Source organism: Scomber japonicus, chromosome 4, assembly GCF_027409825.1.
Source record: "Scomber japonicus isolate fScoJap1 chromosome 4, fScoJap1.pri, whole genome shotgun sequence".
Classification (NCBI taxonomy): Eukaryota; Metazoa; Chordata; class Actinopteri; order Scombriformes; family Scombridae; genus Scomber; species Scomber japonicus.
The window spans coordinates 27,224,363-27,246,351 of NC_070581.1; the positions used below are offsets into that span (position 1 = coordinate 27,224,363).

The following is a 21,989-nucleotide window of genomic DNA, read 5'->3' on the forward strand; positions in this document are numbered from 1 at the left end:
ACTAAAAACAGTGTGTTTGCTGTGGTTTTAGACCCTCCATACTATTATTGAGATATCCTGACCAGGTTTATAAAGCTGCATAGACTGGTCTGCAACTTAATTTTGATTTAATTATTGTTTTAATCTTACTGATTAATTTAGACCATACATTTTCAGAAAACACTAAATGCTCATTACACTTTCCTGAAATACGAGGTGATCTCTTCAAATCATTATGGTCGGACCACCAGCCAAAACACAACAATATTCACTTTACAATCACACAAGACTAAGTTAAGAAGCAAGAATAAGAAAAATGACTTCCAATCATTCCAGCTTTTAAAGGTATTACAGGTATTACTAAGAATGACATGAACAACAAGTTGTACTGTTCAGTCAATAGAAATGTAATCCAAACAGATGTTAGATGTTGAATTGGGTGATGAGCAGCTGATCATTTGTACATAGATCTACTTCAGTGTATCCTGAACGCAACTTATCTTTTATGATCTTCTTGCTACGAATCCATTGTTAGGCATGGGTGGACTTTACCTGTTACCTTGTCAAAATCCTCTTGACCAGATTTGGTGTGTTTTTTGTTCTTCAGTTCATCTGCTATCAGTTGCTCTCCTGGAGAAGTTACACACCCTGAAGCATCCGATTTCAATACTGGGCCATTTGCATCCGATTTCAATACTGTGCCATCTGCATCCGATTTCAATACTGTGCCATCTGCATCCGATTTCAATACTGTGCCATCTGCTTTAGAGTTTTTCATCTTAACTTTCTCTCTGCCCCCTTGTTCTTCAAACGAGACTCTGGCTTTTGCGGCATCGGGCTTGTCCTTTACCGCTCCACTGTTTTTCCCCGGTCCAGTGATTGCTATTATTTCATTATCTCTTCCACAAGCAGTTAATGGCTTTTCTCCGGTCAGTTGTTCTGCTTCGTGTTTTGCTTTTATGGCCGCTAAAATCTTCTCCATCTCCTCTCGGTTTTTTATTTGCTGCTGTTTGGCCACTTTCTCAAGGTCCGTCTCTGCTCCATCAGCTGCGGCAGTTTTACGTTTTTTCTTCTTATCAGCAGACGTGAGGTTACTTTCAACTTAAAAGATATGAAATATTTCATACGTGACTCACAATTATTTAGAATCATAACAATATTGAATATTGATGTATTTTACTGTAACGTTTTACCTTCCACCACCAGCCAGGCATTGCAGGATGTAATTCCAGCCACAGCTGAGTAGATGCCTTTGTCTTGCTGCTTGCAGTCCCTGATCAGCAGCTTGTGGATCAGTTTGTGGTCTGACACAGTTATGTTGTATTTTTCTCCATCCTCCAGGACGTTGCCCTTACGCATCCATGTGACTCTGGGCAGTGGGTGAGTCAGGACACATTCAAAGAGGGCATCTTCTCCTACTTCAGCATTTATTTCCTGAATTTTGACAGCGAAGTCCACATTGGAAACTGCATAAAACACACGCACACAGACACACACACACACACACACACACACACACACAAAATTAACTAACAGGAAGGGAACAAAGCCATCTATTCAGTTTGTTACACACAAACTACTACAATGAGAAGGGAGGTTTTATAGACCCTTTTGTGTGTGTTTTCTTAAACCCACCACATGGTATGCGTGTCACCTCTGAACCAGAATAATCTTCACAAACTCATTACATACTGAAATCAACCATTGTCACCTTGGGGTCAGCTCTATGTTCCCACAGCCCTATGTTCCCACATTTCTAACTTTCTTTTCAGAATTAGGCCCCATGTTCCCACAGGGTTAGGGTTATATTTTACAACTATTTTACAAAAAGTCTGCCCAATCAGGACAGCGTTGTGCCTGCCCCAGTGCTTAATTTGTAAATTATTGCTCATGAGGGACTTTCACTCGTAGCCTTACAGAGGTACCAGGACACCTCACAGGTCTATGGCTGTGGGAACATAGGACCTATATTTGAATAATCTCTTAGAAATGTGGGTACATAGAGCTGTGGGAACATAGAGCCTAAATTTAAATAATTTCTTAGAAACGTGGGAACATAGGTGCTCTGAGAACATAGGTGCTCTGAGGACATAGGTGCTGTGGGAACTTAGGGCTGTGGGATCATAGAGCTGTGGGAACATAGACACGCTCCCGTCACCTTTTGCAGTACATACTATAAGTTACTGATGTCATTAGAGATCGAGGGGCCTACACAACAACCAAAGCTGGTTTGGTATTTTCTAGACATTCCTTTTGATCTGTCTGTGTGGTATTTGGGTGCCCAGTGCACAAGGAGGACTAGAAGCATAAACATGTTTAAGGTTCATTTAAAAGAGACAATTTTTGTGGGAAATTGTCCTGAGAATAGACGTCTCAATGTCTGTCTGCTGCTAATTTTTGATTTTATTAATGAGCCAAATTAACTGTTTTGATTAAACACTCTCCAATGTGATGGTTACATTTAAAGGAACCATCAAAATGCGTATTAGAGACTGACCACACTTGATGGACATAAATGGACAATAGGAATGTTTTGCTTATTTAAAAAAAACTTTCAGTCCCACCTACTGCCACTTTCTTTGTACCTACGTTTAAACTCTTTGAGGAGGAGTTTGACATCTTCACCATCCATCTGATTCAACCCCGTGCCAAGGAAGTTTATCTGTTCAGCATCCAGTTGAGTGAGCCCTGCATCGAGGAAGTTGACCTCTTTAACATTCAACTTATTCAGCCTTACATCGAGGAAGTTGGCCTTTTCAGCATCCAGCTGACTTGGTCCTGTGCCCTTTTGCATCTGGCCCTTTATAACAGAATCGTTTGTCCTCCCACCGCTCGTTGGGCAGTGTTTGTCTCTTTCATCCTCATCATAAGGAATCACACCATCTTGCTAGAAGTTAACGACAAAAGAAAACTTAAATTATATAAACTGAAAATATATTTAATTTTGTTATAAAACATTTCAAATAGTAATAATATGAATAATAATAATATAGGCACCTTTTTAAAGCACTCAACCAAACCTTACAAGCAGATGTAAAAAAATTGATAAATGCATTAATCATAAAATAAGCAGACCATTATTAAGTAATATAAAAATGTAAAGCAGCACACCAGAAAATATGTAGAAACTTGACAGAATCTATGTTAATAATTGGAAGTTTATGTGAGAAAATTACAACATTTTGAGTTTTTAAGTCTGCATTAGTTACATTGTACAAGACAAAGGAAACAATATATTATGAAATGTGTTCAATAAAGTCCTAATTTGCCTCACTGTGCATCTTTTAGCTCAATTTCCAGCTCTAATGAAGCACACCCGTCCTTTTTAATATAGCTGTGTTCTGATGGTGACAAGAGATGGAAACAGCTGATAGAGATGGGAATCAGTGATGGGAGTGAGAGAAGTAGAATTAATGGGCTGAAATCTGCAGATCATCGTTCATGATTAAATGTCTCAAATGCATTAGTTCATCTAATTGCAGTTATGCAGTTGGATGAGAGTTATTCTCATCATGCAGTCTATTTCAGGTTTGGTGAATATTCAGAATTAATATGATTTCTCCTCCTTAATCAGTGCCACATGTTTTCATTGAAATGTCATACTATCACTGGCTGATTTAGCAGGAGATAACGTATCTGCTGTGAGATCTGGCTGTTTTCATACCTTGCACTTGTTTTGCGCTCTCTCCTTCTTCCTCTTCTCCAGTCTCTTGAGAATCGAATGTAAGTCTGAAACACCAAACTCAGTACAGATGCGCTCGTAGTCTTTCCTGTCAGCATTCATCATGGCGTCCCAGAATCTCGTATTAGTTCCCTCATCTTCGGTGTTTGTTTGGTTTTCTTCTTCTGTTTCTACTTTACTAAAGGCATAATGCATAACTCATACATACAGTCATACACTCATTTAGAAATGTCTGATTTGATATTTTAAAATCTTATAACTTATATATCTTTTCTTACCTTCTCCTCAGCAATTTTCTGAAATCTGATGGATTTGTCAAGGCTGAAAACAAAAGATTAATTTCTGGTTTATTTATATATATATATGCCAGTAACAGACTTTACAACTCCCTGACATGCACATTCAAAACAAATATTCATATTTCAGAAAAGTATTGCATGAATAACTCTTACACTCATCGACAGTTAATGTTGTAGAGCAGACAGCTTTGCCATACTCGTTCATAGCGTAGCATTTGTATGTATCCGCCTCCATCGCAGACACTTTGCGGATCTAGAAAGACAAATAGACATGGCAAGTTATCACATATACAGATTGAATTCACACAATAACTGAATTAATAATGTATATTTTAATACATTACTGTCTGTGCTGTTAAAAACTCATAATGAGCAGTAACTGCTGGCAGGAGTTTTATTGTACCTCTAATATGTGCTCTCCAGTTGACTCATCATATTTCATCTGAAATTTCTCCTTGTCTGACATATTCCCTTTAGTTCTTCTCCATGATACTTCTGGTGCTGGATCCCCATTCACCATGGCCTTAAAAATGGCTAATTTTCCTGAATGATATGTAGAAATATTGCATTATTATTTTCACATCTATGAATTTTAGTCTGTGTTAAGATAGTGCTATGAAATTCAACCAATTTTCCTTTGCTTTTAAATAATTTACATTTTACATTTACTGTCATGCATCTTTCAGTAACTATACACTTTAATTAATCTGTTAGTTTTAGTGACCTGTTATGATATAAAGAAACCCACCTTCCTGGACGCTCACTGGGAGAGGTTTACACTGGAAATCTGGGGCGCTTTTTCCTTCTGGCAGATTTGCTACATGCTGTGTGATGATGACTCCAGGAATCTTAGATTTTCTCCGGATACCAGCTAAACAAGAAACAAACATCCACACCCCCCACCAAAAAAAAAACAAAACACACCACATATTTTTGAGCATAGTTAAGTGACTTTAAAAGCTCAACTTAGTAAAGAAAAACAACAAACACAAATGGTTAGAAAAAATATATTCAGTCCAAATGGAGAGGTCTGATTGTGGTTGAACTAAACATTTCCTCTTTTCTACCAGCAGATGTCAGGTATGTCCAACGTATTCCCAGTGGTGCCTTGTGTGTGTGTGTCTGTGTGTCTGTGTGTTTGTGTGTGTCTGTGTGTGTGTCTGTGCTGTTAAAAGCACTTAGTTTCACCTTTTGAATGATCATCAGGGAGAATACTGTACACTCACTGGCCACTTCATTAGATACACCTGTGCAATCTAATACAACAGCTCTACCATTCTACATTTATGAAGCTTATACATTTTCATTTTTTTGTTGACATTGTCAAAAAAAAAAAAAAAATTCTACTTTATTTTTATTACTGGGGTCGTAGTGGGTGGTGGTGTACTTGGGTTATTGAGAAGTGTTCCTAATATTTTAAACACTCCATTAACATACATGAGGGGAGCAAAATATTAGGAATATTTTTCAACATAATGCACTCCAGTAGATTGTGATGTGTATGTGCAGTAGATTTTACTGGTTGTGCCATCTGATTGCTTATTAATGTCTGACTTAGACATCAGAGATGAGATAGAACATAAACACCTACCAGCGAGGGTGATTTGGAAAAGAAAACATGTCTTTGTCAAAATGTGACTGGTCATTTTCCTACTGAACATTGTCATTATATGTTGTTTTCTATTGGTTTCTGTTTGTTAACTTGGTAACTTCACATCTTAAAGGATCAGCATATAGGATTTTAGTGGCATCTAGCAGTGAGGTTGGATATTGCAAACAACTGAATATCCTTCCCCTCAGCCCCCTCAGCCCCCTCAGCCCCCTCAGCCCCCTCAGCCGAACCCTGCTGTAGGAGAATCTGTAGGAGAATCTACAGTGGTCACAAAATTTGCAAAAAGTCAGTGTTTGGTTTGTTCTCTCTGGGCTACTATAAAAACATTGTGGTGCTACATGGCGTGGCCTGTGGAAGAGAAGTCGCTCCCTTTGTAGATATAAAGGGCTTATTCTAATGTAATGTAAACACAACGATTCTCATTTTCATGTGATAATACACTTAATTAAAAAGTGTTATATTCCATTTCTGCCAATAGATTCCCTCAAAGCTTACACTCTGCTCTTTTTAACTGTGAAATTCAGCGCCTATAGCAGTTAGTGTGAAATTTAAATTACTGTATAGGCTGGAGTTGATCTTTGCCTTTTACGCATAAAACATGTTGTACAGCAGGAGCCAAATCATAATTTAATGTTGCACTCTTTGTTTGATTTTTATTATTGGTGGTTAAGGTCAGGCTAGAGCTGGAATTATGCTGCTCTAAAGATGAGTTTAAGCATCTCTGTGAACTTATGAAGAAATGGCTTTTATGGGTAACCGTAGATAGCAGAGGAGCAATCATAAACACTTTCCGAATCTCAATGCGTAGTGCAGACCTACGTGTCAAGCAAGTCGATACAGTTTCTTGTGGGGTGGGTCAGAAACAGAGATGAAAACAAACTTTACAATACATTTAAAAGAAATCTCTCCAAATGACACCCCGTATCTTATTCCAAAAAGGACACTGATAGTGAAAGTACACTGTAGCTCATGTATAGATGTACACATATTTCAGCACGTAGCCCACAAAGTTAAAAGAATAAACAACACACTAATTCACTGAAACATTTCAAACAGCGTGACGTTAAATCCACTCTATAATCCTCTGCCTACCTGGTTTACTGCTAAACATTTTCTTATCAGGCTTTGGATGTGCAAAGATAGAGGATCACACAGGAGTCGATGAAGAACAACATTAATCTGGGGATTAATGATTATTATGACGAGGACAGTAATAGGAGAACTGTCAGCCCATGAAACATGTAACTGAGGCCGACTGATTTCACAAGGCAATAAATTAATAGCTTAGGTTAACCACATGAAGACAGGACAGGTAATATGTACGCAGCAGTCAATAATACCTAATGTATTATTCAGTATATTCCATTATTAATAATAATAATGGATGTAGCTTTGTGTTATGTTCATACAGTACAGTAATGCAAAGAGACAGGGAACATGTGATGTGTGTCTACCAGACAATAAGAAATTATCTTACCTGATATGTTTCCAGATACCTCATTAAAACGTTGAATGTATTGATGAACGAGGGAGAAATCTGTTTGAGAAAAATAAATCACAGCAGATCAGATACAAGTACAGGACTGAATGTTGTAGCCATAGTACATTTAAGTGGTGTATATAACAATACGTGTGGAGAAGAAGAGGTGTTTTTGGTACTGGTTGCTTTTGTGAAATTACAGGTTATGTCCTACAAGCATTTTCTTTATATTTGCAGAAAAGATGATGGTTATCCAAGCTAGGCTAAGCATTTATTTGCTTAGTACTTTAATGTATATGATTGGTAGTTAGATATATGTACACAGAGAGAGAGAAAGAGAGAAGTAAACGAGTGAAAGACCCAAAATAGTGGGTGGAAAGGCTTGAATAGAAGACCCAGTCAGGCATAATGTGAAAAAGGAAAGCTCATGGAGGCCTGAATAAACTGAAGCACTCAGAGGGTCACAGTAAAGGGCAGTAGGCAGGCAACCTTAATCCAGGGATGTTTTCTTCTCATCCTCAGTTTATCACTGAAGCCTGAGAGAGACGACCTTTAGTCAACTGGCTGCCGAAGTGCCTGTCAGTTGGGGAAACTCCAACTCCACATAGTTCTGATAAAAGTTAATGGAGTGCTGCACATGAGGCTAGACTGAATATTTTTAGGTGTTTCGTGGCCTTTTACAGATGCCATGGGAACTGTCGGCCTGCAGGGATGAAGATTTAACTCGACCAAGCTTTCCAAAATAGGAAATATTTCTTCAGATTTTTAAGTAGCGTGGTTTCAACTTGATGTTTCCAAGTGTTTTATAAAGCTGCACCAGAATGTCGATATACACAACACGGACTACTCCTCTACTGTCAAAACTGTTTGTTGACTGCAATAATATGTTTTGGCAGGATTAGTGGCGCCTCATTTTCTACCACTTCTGGTGATGAATTTACTTGCTCACAGATTACTGTAAATGAGCCAGTGATTCAGTTGGTTTGCTCATGTCAAAGACTGATGTCGACTTTCATTTCCGATAATCACTGCTAAATAGTGTGTGTCTGATTACAAAATGGTGTTATAGATGTTGTGCCAAATTTGTTCTGAATATTCACTTGACTTCACATGACTTTTTACCTCTTTTATGAAACAGACAGGATAGTTTTTGCTTTGCTCAACGTGTTTTTCTACAGGAGCTTTTACATTTTTTAAAATCATGTGACCTCATGGCTTGTATCAAAGATTTACTGTTACAGCAAATTGTATAATCCTTTACCCCAAAACTGACACCCCTTAGAGGCATTTGAAGAATGAAAGAACAAAAAAGTGTGCTCATTTAAAATTATTCCGTCAGTGGCAGAAATGTATTTCAAAATAGTAATAATTATAATGCATTATAATGTTATTTTCAAAACTTTTCTCAGAGACTGTTTACCTTAATCTGCAGTAGCACAACTTTATATTTGCGATAAATGGATACTGGGCTGATTTTACTGTTGCTTAAATCTGTAAAATAGAACAGGAAAAACAGGAAGGAAGAATGAAAAGCAGAAGCGTACTTAGTCTAGAGGGGCCCGTGGTCTTTGCTCTATTCCACATTTTGGCAAGGCTTGAGTGACCTGAAAAGAGAAAATGAACATAAACATTAGTGCCAATGATGAAGCAAACATCATTATATATATTCTTCCTACTGTGCAGTATTTTCATTTGGAAAGAAAAATCTATTATTACAACACAATTTATATTTATATTCTACAAAGTAGTAATATGGTGATTTATAGAAGCCACTAACCCATTTTTTTCCCGACAGCTTTCATGCTGCTGAACGGGTATTACTAACCTTGCAGTAGTAATACCCTGTTTATATTTTACATATACTTTCACTTGAATAGACAGAATTTGATGTTAAGTAGAGTAAATAGAGACTGACATAGACAGAATATGTGTTGCCTTCAGTTTTAAACATCTGACTACCACAAACCCCATGTAAACAACCAATTACATAGGCTTTAAAGTATTTATTGCTCCATGTTGACAGTCACTAAACTGTCAAATAATGTATGAGCATATCAATGTCAGAGGGGTTTGCTTTGAAGCTTGCATGTGGATCAAGGTAAAAAGGTCAGTCTACATTTATTATGTCTGATTTGAAGGTTGTCAGTTCTTGTGCATTACATCCACTGGGTCTTTCATGAAGTGAATGTGCATGTAGGGATACAAAAGTCTCAATTCAACCCTTTACAGCAAGGCAAAAGCTGAAGAGACACATTTTGTTTAAATATTTCCTGTGCTCTGAAGTTGATATCAGATGCTTTTATTAATGAATGATGGTAGAGATTACTTATGCAACACAAAGTTTTAAGTAAAGATTCTTTTGAAGGAAATATTATGCACATTGTTATCATATTTTGGTCCAATCTGAGGACTTAGAAACATCAAGACTGGGGTTATTGAGAGGCCAAGTCTTCTAAAGCTCCCAAGCTATAGTTAGCTGTAACCCTGTTATGACTTCATATGGTTACACAAAGTCTGACTGAAGACTATTGTCACCCTGAGATCTCCGTCCTCAGAAGTCAGATAGATTCTCAAGTGAGATGCTCTCAGTACACCAATGTAGGGCTGCAATTACCAAATATTTTTTATTATGGATCAGTGCTCCTGATAATTTCTTACCAATTAATTGTTTTGTCTAAGGTGATGTCTTCAAGTGCTTTTGTCTGACCAATAGTCCAAAACCCAAAAACCCTTACAATAAATGATAGAGAAAAACAGCTAATCCTTAAATATTACAGCTTGAAGCATTCATTGTTTGAAATCGCAATAGTTGCGATGACATTTAGGTGAATCGTTAACCATTTCAGTTCAGTTCAGGTGATAAAGAAAACGATAAAATGACAAATACAGAAATATCATGGGGTGGGTGAGATACAGAGAACTTCATCTTCATCTTTTCTAGCTAAATGTTTCATTGCTCTGTTCATATTTAAAGTTACAGTGATAATTCTTTCGTACATCATGGTGCCTACACTACAGAACAAAGACTGAACATTAACTCTTTTATCTGGTCGACCTTTTAAGAAGAAATCTCTTGAGTCTCTAGAGCAAACCCTCAATTGTTCTACTTCTATCATTTCATAAACTGTAATCCACCTGGATATCATAAAAAAAAGTCAAGGCTGACCCATGGTCACACATAAACACAAACAAACAGATGAAGAGTGGTTTACCTGTCTACAGCTCTGTCCTCACTCCCACTGAGACTCAGACTGGTTTATAGATGTGGTATAAACTTGCTGCCTCCTCGATTTTACTGGATATTAAATCCTTTGGGAAAACACATTTGATTTTGCTGTCTGCAAGCTTGTGCCGAGACACAGACTGTCAAGGAGAGGCTTCTTCTGTTTAGGCAGATGGATGCTCAAAGAGGATGGGTTATTATTAAGGGGAATGGGGGTGCGTGTGGCGGTGGGTTGGTGGGGTGGTGGTGGTGGTGGGGGGGGGGGGGCATAGGATGAGGTAAGGAGGGATGAATAGCCTGAGGCAGAGAGAAGGGCTACCAATGACAAGTTAGTTGTGAAGTTTATATCTCACAGCAGTAATTACTGATGACAGTCTACTCATCTTCCACAGAACAGTTGCTGACAAGAAAAATGATTGGTGAGTTCATTTTGTTTGTATGGTATCTGATTCTTACAGATGCCACATTACACAGAGCATAGACGTATAACTGTCAGTATCAGTTAAGTAGAGTGTTAATAGCAAAAAAAAAAAAAAAGATGCAGGTAAACAGCTTACTCTCAACTCTTGTATTTTTAAAATACTCAGATTGGAGTTTGAGCCGTCACACCAGGCTTTTGATTTGAAACATGTAGCATTAAGAGCTGGAATAATAAACTATTGTTATTTGATAGCGACCTTGGGTGGTGGTTGCCAGGTAACTTTGCACAGACAGACACTGTGTGAATCTTATTAAATAATGTGGCTGGGAGTCATACACCTCATTGAACTTCAAGGTGGTATGATGTTGAAACAAATTTACAGTGGGATTCTGAATTGAATCTCACCCTTGCGAGTACAGATCACACGTTGTAAACAAGGCATTTATCCCCTTGTATGCAGTGCTCTTCTTATATTACCACATATTACATAATCAAGGTTGTGGCATTTATGTGGTATAAGCTCTTCTCGTCATGGCTTTCAGGCAGTTGTGACTTAGGAAAAGGAAGATCAAATGAAGAACAAGGCATTAATGGTCTCAAGGTCATGTACCAGAATGTCCATTACATTCATCACACATTGTCTATATGTTCTGCATGTGGAGTATGTGATGAGCAGCACTTAGAATGTGTAGCTATAAGACAGCTCTGACAAAAAGCAGTCACTGCAGCAGGTGATAAACAGCAACGGCTGACTTTAACACACTTTGTTTTTGCAGTTGCTGATCTAATTTCCTTAAGGGAGGTAACTATATTTAATTCCTGTTATGTTCTCTCCATGGAAACCTGTTTGTATTTTTGCCACATTAGCAGCATGACTCTAGAAATGGCAAAGCTGTTTGGTCTGTCAATCTGTTGGTCTACTGGTCCACCTATTTGATCTAGTGGGACTACTGCTGAATGGAATGAAATTAAGTATGATACACATTCATAGTCCCAAGAAGCTGACTTCATTTAGTGCCACAATCAGGTCAAAATATCCACTTGTCCAAATCTTCTGTTCATTCTGTACAATGCCTCTTAAACTAATGACCAATCTGTCGTCTTAATATTTACTTTGAGATTAATGCATACAACATAGCGTATATTGGCATGCTAATATATGAAACATAATCATACAGCACCAAGCTAAATGTCATATGCTTTTATCATTACACTTTCAGATTAAAGCACAGCTGATCCTAACAGCCTGAAGTGACAAAATACAGCTTAGACTCTAAATGTCCATTGCACACAGGATAAACTGTGTTGTTAGCCATTTGATTTGACTAACCATACAGGATTTCCTCTGGTGCTGCTCCATTACATCCACCAATTTGGCGTCTAATGTTATAGCATCACAGGCTACTTGTGTGTTTGTAAGTGTTATTTAAAATATCATAATCCGGACTTCCCATTCTTTAGTATTATTTAAATAAAAATGAATATAATTTAAAAGTAAATATTTATTAAACCAAATTTTAAACTCGATGAGTGAAACGTACTGCACCACTAACAAAAGTACATCCTGTGCCACAACAGCATTCTGATTTTGAGTCCAACTAAACATACGTGACAGTCACACCAGATCAGCTTCAGTGAAATGGAACACCATGGAAACTGCAGGATTCAAAGAACAGATTGAAATACACGCTTCTGACACGGTGGTTGTGTCTGTCTGTACGAGACAGCCATAGAATCCACTAGCACAAGGTCCGAATGGTGCCAGTGTCCTGTCATGCTTGTCCTTCCACGTGCGGTACCTCTAATGCATCTGAATAGGGCCTGAGCCCACATAAACCAGCTGGATTAGGAATTAAACCCCTTCAGCCTACCCTCCTTATATTGATTAAATGTCATGCTGCATAGCTTTCATTCCAGTCATGGGGAACCACAGAGAGCAGCCGCTGAGGTGCTAACTAGACAGCCTGGCCTGCCTCTCTGTTGTGTAGATTGCTCTTCACAGGAAAACCTCAACAGTACATGAGCTGAGGCCTTGTCACTCACTCTTCAACAAGGAGCGAAGATATTCTTAATTGGCTTCCACAAGGTGCACTGGCAATAAATCCAGGCCACTAATAGTCAAAAATAACTGATCAGGCTTTTTTAAAACTGGTACATTTTTAAATTATTGAATAGGTTTTAGGGTAATACTTTGTAAATAAGGGCTTGTTGGCAGAATTTCTGCAGTTTACCAGCTTAAAAAGAAGCTTTAAGTAGGGCATCCCCACCTCTCTGCTAACATGATAAACTCTGGTCATGATTTCTACTTGATTATTTTGATTATGGAGCTCTTTTTGATTATATTCAAGTAATGTTTGAAATGTTTTTGTGTAGGGAAATTCAAATGTGCTGTACATATACAAGTCCCATAAACAAAAGGATCTTCCACATAAGACACAATTATTCTTTTAAAATGACCCCATTAAGATATCTCCATAATACACACAGAGGAGTATCAGTAGAGCATACAGGTTCTCCAAAAACCAAGATTAACACCTACAGTAAGGATAGAAAATAAAACAAAAATATGAAAAAAGGAAAATGTACTGATTCTGAACCCTATCCTGACATATGTACTTCACAGTATGTGTGTGACTAATGAGAGATGATAGGTTCATTCATGCCTGTCCATGTTTTGAGGAATAGTAGCAAAGGCTTCCTTGTCTAGCTTTTATGGATGAGTCATGCATAGTACATCACTAGCGGTAAGAGAAATCTATACCAGCCGTGCCCTTAAAATAAACTCAGTGCATACAGCTCATAGTTTTGTGTCAAGTATGGATGTCTTGATGAGAAAATGACTTTGTATGTCATGAACTGTACTCTTACATACAAAATAGACATAAACTGAAAGAAACTGATGTCTCTTTTTTATCTTTTACTGAATCTGTACTTACTTTTTCTTTTATCACCTGGTTTGATAGCATTTGTGTCAGGGATAAAAACCAAATGGGCCACATTGTGAAGGTAGCTGGTAAGCTTATTGGAACCCCACAGACTTCCCTAACAGCCGTCTTTGAGAAGCAGGTCCTCAATAAAGCTAGGTCTACACTAGACTGTGCAAGCCACCCCCTCCACTGCAACTTTGAGACGCTCCCCTCTAGCTGGAGATTTAGAGTTCCATTTTACAAATGTAACAAGGACCAGAAACTCCTTTTGTCCCCAGAGCGATAACCTTGCTAAATTTGCACAATACTGATTCACAGTTATAAATTCTCTTCTTAGTGGTTTCAATTCGGCCAGACTTGATTGTTGCTTGTGATTTGTCTGTCTTGTTTTTATATGTGATTATGTTTTTGATAGTTTATTTTTTTAACCTGTCTGCAAGTCAAGTTTTCCTTTAGGGGACAATAAAATCAACTGAACTGAACTGAGATTAGATTGTGGGGGAAAATTTGGTAAAAGACGCATCGCCAAATCTAAAAAAACACTGTATGTTTCTTTGAAGCCCAAAGGAATGAATGCTGACTCCATTTGATGTAATACTCTGTAAATTCTACATAGAGACAGATTAAAGAATAACAAAAGAAAAAAACAACATTGTATAACATATTGAAAGCCTTTTTAGCGTCTTGAACACATTATTATTGCTGGCTTATGAAGAAGGTAAATAATGTGAGGGATATTTCCATAGTACCTGTAGAGTGTATGGATTTGATAAAGCCAGTTGGGTCATTATGCATATGGAGTGATTATAAAAAAATATCCAGTCAAGCTCCCCAGAACTGTGGTCATTAGCTTTATGCCACTATTCAGCAGACGTATGTGCCTGTAGCTGGAATATTTGGCAGGTTGTTAGTTTTAGATCCAAAGACATTAAATCGAAATTGATATTGGTTGAAAAATGAGCTTCCTTAATACATTTGTGCACCATGTCTTACAGTAAGTAACCAGATTGTGGCCTGAAAGCAATATACATTTAGGCAGGAGACGTCCCCCCCTTTTTAATAGAGCATGATGAAGCTCTATTAACACTGTTTAAATAGAAAATCTTTCACATCTATATGAGGGTTATGAATTAAAGTTTTGATAGAATGACTTTAAGGGCATTAAAAAAAACAAAAAAAACCTTTTATTGCCTCCATTTTGGTCTGACCTCTTTTGTCTCCATTGAGGTCTGGCTGTCTGGGATTTTGATTGGAGGGCTTTGAGGTTTTGATATTTACTTTCTGATAGTTTAATTTAATTTCTGAGGCACTCAGATTGTTCGTGTGGGTGTTATTAAAATAACAATCCAGTGACTCTGAGGACAGATTTCTTGCTCTCAAGAAATAGCCATTTAATGAGTTTATTGATGATGTAAGTTGCCTCTACTTCTATATTCTCCAAGCTCTAAAATTAGGCTGTCTCCTCACTGTCTCAGTAACCAGACTGTATCACAGCTTCCTGTCACTTCATTGTGTGTTTTATATGCTATCACCCTTTCATCATTGCCATACAGAGCATGTCTGCTGAAAGAGCCATGATTGCTTTGATATATCAGGTGCTTCTCACATGGCCATTGAAACGCTGATGGACACCAATGCTTATAAATCACAGTAAACTCATGACAGAATGTGTAGAAGACAGCAATGAAGGTGCTGTGATTGTGACACTCGCATTCCCTTGAATTGCCATCTCTCACAGGACAGCATTGCCATATGGATGCGGTATTGCCATTTTTAAGCATTTGCTCAAAAATGTGCTTGGTGGAACGTGTACAATGTATTCAGAGTTAGTCAGTTCTGGGCTCCAGACCAAACAGCCCAGGCATCTTTGCTCAGTAATGAAAAGCTATTTTAGATTAGATTGTTAACAACAGAAAAGGGATGAATGTTGTTGGGGGCTTATGAAAGATAATACATCAGCTACTAAACTCAGTGTTTATTCAGTATGTTACTTTTTATTATTATTTATGAATTCCATCTGAAAAACTGTTTAAAGGTTGAAGAAGGTTGTTTTCTCTCTCTCCAGATTTTTAATAATTGACTTAAAAATACATTTTGTAACGCAGTCGTAAAGCCAATGGATTCTCCGAGTATAATCTGAACGGGTTTACCATGCGTCATACTGAGATAAAATTCCTTCTTTGACTCTTTAAACACATCGCATCAATATGCAGTCCCACAGAAAACAAAAGTGATGAAAGACACAGTCATGTGTTTCAGTTTTCCCCGGGGCTCAACCACCCATGGTCTGACATGGATTTGTCCTTCTCTGTGAGCACTACTCTCAGATCTAGTGCTGTATGATTATTGCACATTCATTCAGTTAACATTACTCTTATTGTTACCATTACAGCCTGGACAGTGTGACACATCTGTCAGCTTTTGTTTGAGTTGCTTTTACATCATTATAATGAAATCATTAACAACACTTGATTTACCCTTTTGTACTCAACATTTGAAATGCAGCTTTAAATAGTCGTGATTATCACTACATCATATGCATTCCTTCTTACTGTTATACACAACTGTAGATATGAACTAAATAGCTGACCTTCTATACACTGTCTCTATGTACTCTATGCACTGCCTGTTAACATCTAAGTCATGTCATTCTCATACTTAGCTTTATTAGTTGTGCTGTTCTTTCCTGACTAGATCTTGCTTGTATTGTATCAACTGTCACATTAGTTTTCTTGACATTGTGTCTGCTAAATGAAATTGTAAATAAGCTGTAGCCTAATTAAAATGACATAACATCATATTGTTTTAATGTTCACATCAACTTATCAACTTGTCGGTCATTTGTAAAGCACTTTGAATTTCATTATGAAAGCTGCTACACTAATTAAGTTTGACTGATTGATTTGTTGTAGCACACAAATACACACATAATAAAATAGAAATGTGTTTGTCCCCTAATTTCAGTGTATAAACAACACATTTAGAGAGTTGTTTAGAGACTTAACTTTCAGGATCGTCTCTATGAAATCAGTCAGACAGGAAGGGGATATGACCAAGGAGTCTCTGTCCACTGGCAAAAAGGGGAAAAAAAGCCTGTATCTCTTTGAGATATGCCCCTATCTTGCCATGAATTGCATTCTAAATCCTCATCACATCTTCCTGGTGGCCCATCTCCATCCTCATTACTCACAGCTCCAAAGGCTCCAAGCCTGATTAATTCCTCTCACCGACAAATAATCCATGTGCTTTAAACACTCAGACACTGGCACTCTGATTGTTGCCTATACACTCTGCAGTACAGGGACATTTGAATCATGTACTTAAGAGCTGACCAATCACAACAAAGCTGTACATACCTGAGAGCTTAAACTGAGGCTGAATGGCATTCAATGTTGTGCAAAAAATATTATGATTTTTAACGGTGGCCTTGGTCTTGGTCCAGCTGGGATCAACACCATGCTGCAGTGATATCAAAGAGCCGGGGATTGACATAAACATGGCACACTCTTCAACAACACATACAATACTGAGCTTGTAGTCTCACCACACAGTTAAATCGGGATTATGACAGTATCACTAGAGAGTTTATTCCCCACAATTTAATAATAAGCATCTGTTGTTGTCTTTGCAGTAATTAAAATCTACAAGTCAAACATGTAATAATAATAACTGACGTATATGATATCGTCCAAATTGAAAAAGGTAAACAATCACTGACTCAGAACAAAGCTAACTAGGGCATATACAGCATTAAGATAAGAACTATTTCCTCTTGTAAACTAAAAATACATTTTATTCTCATACCAAGCAAGGACAAGTGTTGGTTTGATTTTCGACTCATACTTCAGATGTATTTGCATTGACAATCACTTTGGTTTTCTATTCCAATGGATTCCACCAGATGGTAGTAGATTTCCTTCATTTGCAATCACAATGAAATTCAAATTATTGTCCTGTCAAAAGTTCAACATGTAAATGAACCCTTTGTTACTTTGTAAATGAACCCTTTATGTTAATTTGAAAGAGTCTCCCCTGTCTTGAATGTTTTATGGTGTAGTTATCAAGCAATGAAGGCAGGACTATATATTTGTGACATAAGTTTTTGATGAATGTGTTGGGATAAAACCTTTTTTTTTTCTTTCTTGATTGGGTTCAGTGTATTTTTCTCCATCAGATGAAAATGGAAATAAAATCAACTGGACCCAAGGAAGAAAATGGAGGTTATGAAAAGGAAGACGATGTATAATTACATTGTATTTAATCCTGATTTCATTCAGTAATTTTCTTCATTGAATTCTGGGCTGTGTTCCATCCACTGAATGGCCTTTTCATTTTGCTTGGTATGAGAAGGGAACTATATGATGATATTGCCATATCAATAGGCTATCTGTGTGTGATAATTGAAAAAGGCTCTTTAGAGAAATGTGAGACTGTTATTCTTTAATTGTGACCCAGCAACTGTATGCTGTATGCAGCCCAGAAACAACCTTAAAACCACCTCTGACATACAGTATTATCACATAGCAGTGTTAATTAACTAATCCATATTACTTACTGTGGATTTTTTAAATTTACTTTTTATCAATGCTCACTGGTTTTCTATCAATTTGTCCACAACAACAAATTCAATTGAGTGTATTCCTCCTTTATATCTTCAACCAGTTTCTAATAGAGCTGCAACTAATGATTATTTTTCATTATCCATTCATCTGTCAGTTATTTTCTTGATTAATCGATTAGTTTTCTGGTCATAAAATGTCAAAAAATGCTGGAAAAATATCAAGTGCAGTTTCCCCTAAGCACAAAATAACACCCTCAAATGTCTTGCTTTGTCCTGTCCAACAGTCCACAACTCAAAGATATCCAGTTTCCTGTCATAGAAGACGAAAGAAACCGGAAAATGTTCACATTTGAGCAGTTGGAATTAATACATTTGGACTTGAAGCGATTTATCAAAATAGATGGTGATTAATTTGGCAACTCATCGATAAATTGAATTAGTTGTTGCCGCTCTAGTTTCAACAAATAAAACAATCACCATAATACATTTCTAAAGCTGATTTTGATTTTGAGGGTCAGAAAACCTCAATAGAACTATTATAACAACAGCGAGCTAACCAAATACTCTATATTGGAAAGATTGTTACTCAAAAATGGTATCTCCCAAGTGTGTGTCTATGTCACATAATAAAAGGCTCCAAGACAGTTGACCCTTGATGGCTCACCCAAATCTTTGATGTTTGCTTATTGGAAAAACAAACAAACAAACAGCCACAGCATTGCTCGTCTGGAACAATCCCCGTCAGTGTCTTACTGAAGGAGACGGCTCAAAACATGGCATCTAAAATCAAGATCAACATTCTCTCCTATTCTCAGCAGTCAGCAGCTACAGTCATGGAGAGGTACTTGCCCCTTGTGTTAATTTTTAAAGTGCTGACTGCCTCCTGTCCCTGGTGTTGTATGTGACATCTGCACTGCATTTATGACCACCATTATTGACCCACAGTGGTTAGCATAATTAGCATGATGCCAATCCAATCTGATGTAAACGTTATTTTCTGTGTAAACATCTTGTGACAAGGGAGACATAAAGAAGAAAATCAGTTTTTTTTTAGTATAGAGACTGTAAAATTATAATCCATGTTGGCCATTATGACAGATTTATTCAATGTTATTCAAGTTTACTCAGTAAAGCAGTTTGATACATTACATAAACAACATTAAATGCCAGACAAACAAAGTCAATTGTAAAGCAAACTTTGAAAATGTTAACATAAGAGAATGTCATTTTACATTAAAAAATTGTTCACGTCTTTCTTTAAGCAAAAATGCACATAATTCCAACTTCTCTGATGTTTTGTTAGCCTTTGATGATTGTAAACTGAGCATCAAAGATAAAGTTGTAAAGTCTCTATGTCATAGCCTGCTCTCTTATCTGTCAGTTTATCATTTTCTTTATCACCTGTATACTTTGAGTGCATTGATGTTGAACTGAAAAGATTAGTAATTTAATCATCAGATAATTCATCAGCAACTATTGACATAATGAGTGGTGGTACAAGTACATTTTCAAGTAAAATGCTAAATAATGTTATGTTTTCATCACATTATGAAGCCTCAAAGCCCCAAAGAATGCCTCTGCGTATTACTGGCACAAGCAGAAAAAAAAAAAGCAGTCAGTGTTTTCTGTTTTTCAAAAGTTAATGACAATAACAGTGACACTGAAACTACTTTTGGGTCATTACTTATTAAGACATCACAAAGTCTGCAGTTTTCAGTGGTGACTGACAAGGGAGCCAGAGCCGCTGGCTAAAGCAGTGTGTACATGAACATGATCTGGCTGATACTAGCCAGAGGAGCAGGTTATTACTGGTAATCCACTCAGAGCAACAGTCAGAGCTATCTGCAGTATGTGGTTCAAGGGCAATCTGTATTTAAGGCTCAGCCACAATCTGGACATCCCACCACTTTCTTGTGGTGTCCGTCATGTCAATCATCTTGAAAGGAAAGTCAGTCCAATGAAAGACTTTCAGTTTTTTCAAGAAGACAAATATAACAGTATATTTTTTTTCAGTGGTATGTTGGCAAGCCAGTCCATTATGCTAGATGATGTTCTTAATTTAATGAAAACAAGTAACGTGTAAGGTTTATCACAAACTCATCAAGGAAAGGGGCTATGAACCTGAAAAATGATTAAAAATAGTCATTTTAATGGATGAATAATAAGGAGAAATACATCAGCATCAAAATAGCCATTCACATCCTTCGTGTGATTAAATCATTGATCCTAAACCACAGCAATGACCTGTATTTATGTAAGCCTAATCATCTAAAAGCAAAATACAGGATTATTGTAATGCTAATTGTTATCCTTCTCAAAAAAAAGAAACAGCAGAGTTTAATTTTTTTTTAATGGCTCTGAATGAATACTATATGGCAGTTCAAGTTGTGATCAGACTGGTGAGATTGTTGTCAGTAATGTTTGGTGTCTGTGGCTCCCTGTCTCCCAGCAAATCCTGGTCCATCAACCAACAGAACACGCTTCAGTGAGACCATGATACTTAACCATCCACTTAACAAGGTAGCACAGCAGCAGCAATTTAGGGAAAAAAAGGTTGAAAGTGCCTACCTATCAGTCTTTGAACGACTGCTTAACTGCACTGCAGCAGAAGATCCACTTAACACAGAAGATGGCAGAAAAGCTATCTGAAATTCTGGAGCCATTACTTGAACATCTAAAAGCTCTGCTGTTAAATGGTTATTGGTTGTACCTGTAGTTGTAGCAATATACATTCAATATACCTTTTTTATTAAAAATTAGCCTTTCTAGTGCTTCTTCTGTATATGTACAAGGAGATGACAAAATATAAAATAACTCATTGTACATTCAGTTCCTATGTTTGATTGTTAAAATGAATGCATTTGAATGTCCTTTTAATGGAAAGGAAAAGGGAAATGGCACACCCATCCCCCACCAACTATACGCTTTAGAGACCACATATGAAATGCCCAAGTAAAGGTCATAATATAGTAATGAAGGTGATTGCAAATTGATTTTTTCAAATCAATTTCTTTATCTATCACCCAAGAGACCTACAGCCACCCTGCCATTATATTCTGGGTGCCCGTTCATCTTACAATTTCTGTTTCTTCTACAGAATCATTTAACTTGACAATAGCTCTAGGAGTATGGCACCACATACAACTCTTTTCATGATGTCAATCATCACAAATGTAGGTTAGATTGGAAAAAAAATACAGCTGATACAGGCACACTTCAAGACAACCTGACATGCATATCCACTTTAGTAATCTTTTTCTTGTGTGCCGAAATCCCAAAAGAGTGAACTGTGAACCTGTCAAGAAAAAAACAGTTTCACCAGCGCTATTACCACCTTTCCCCCGCTCATCTGTTCCTGTCGCGGGTCACAAGGACCGGACCGATCTAACACTTTCTAATCAAGCGCTCACCCTTTATCATCTCCCACTGACAGCTTTAAGTAGCCATAAATAAGCGTGGGCCAAGCTCCTCATTTGTCATGTGAGGCCCTGCTTGCTGTATATCTCCCTCTTTAGAGACCATAGCTCTACTTTACAGCTCCTGCCTTAAGTAGGCAATGCTGGGGAATGACGGCAACAAATAATCCTGTGATAATAATGGGCCTTTGCTCCTCAATGATGATGAAAGAAACCCCTCATAAAGATACCTTTTTAAGCTTCCATTTTATTAAAAAACAAGACCTCCATTAGTATTGCAGAATTTAGTTTATGGTTCGGCCGCTGTGGGAAATTTCCAGCCAGCCAGGAAAAAAGACCATTATATTTAATGTATCACTGTGTATTTTTTTGTGATGAATTGTTTATTG

The 21,989-nt window shown here is 37.3% G+C and overlaps 2 protein-coding genes across 2 annotated transcripts in view; one reads left to right on the forward strand and one right to left on the reverse strand.

Annotated features, from left to right (window-relative positions):
- LOC128357989 (serine/threonine-protein phosphatase 4 regulatory subunit 2-like) overlaps positions 1-21,989 on the forward strand; it is a 149,332-nt gene that overhangs the window by 120,292 nt on the left and 7,051 nt on the right. The window lies entirely within an intron of this gene.
- LOC128357660 (immunoglobulin-like and fibronectin type III domain-containing protein 1) overlaps positions 1-21,989 on the reverse strand; it is a 44,477-nt gene that overhangs the window by 18,603 nt on the left and 3,885 nt on the right. Inside the window, exons 2-10 of the mRNA XM_053318030.1 lie at positions 7,050-7,109; positions 4,709-4,831; positions 4,364-4,503; positions 4,114-4,213; positions 3,940-3,982; positions 3,644-3,839; positions 2,569-2,866; positions 1,166-1,445; positions 532-1,073 (exon numbers count right to left, since the gene is read on the reverse strand). Coding sequence (XP_053174005.1) covers positions 532-1,073; positions 1,166-1,445; positions 2,569-2,866; positions 3,644-3,839; positions 3,940-3,982; positions 4,114-4,213; positions 4,364-4,503; positions 4,709-4,831; positions 7,050-7,109 — 1,782 coding nt within the window. The remainder of the gene's footprint in view (positions 1-531; positions 1,074-1,165; positions 1,446-2,568; positions 2,867-3,643; positions 3,840-3,939; positions 3,983-4,113; positions 4,214-4,363; positions 4,504-4,708; positions 4,832-7,049; positions 7,110-21,989) is intronic.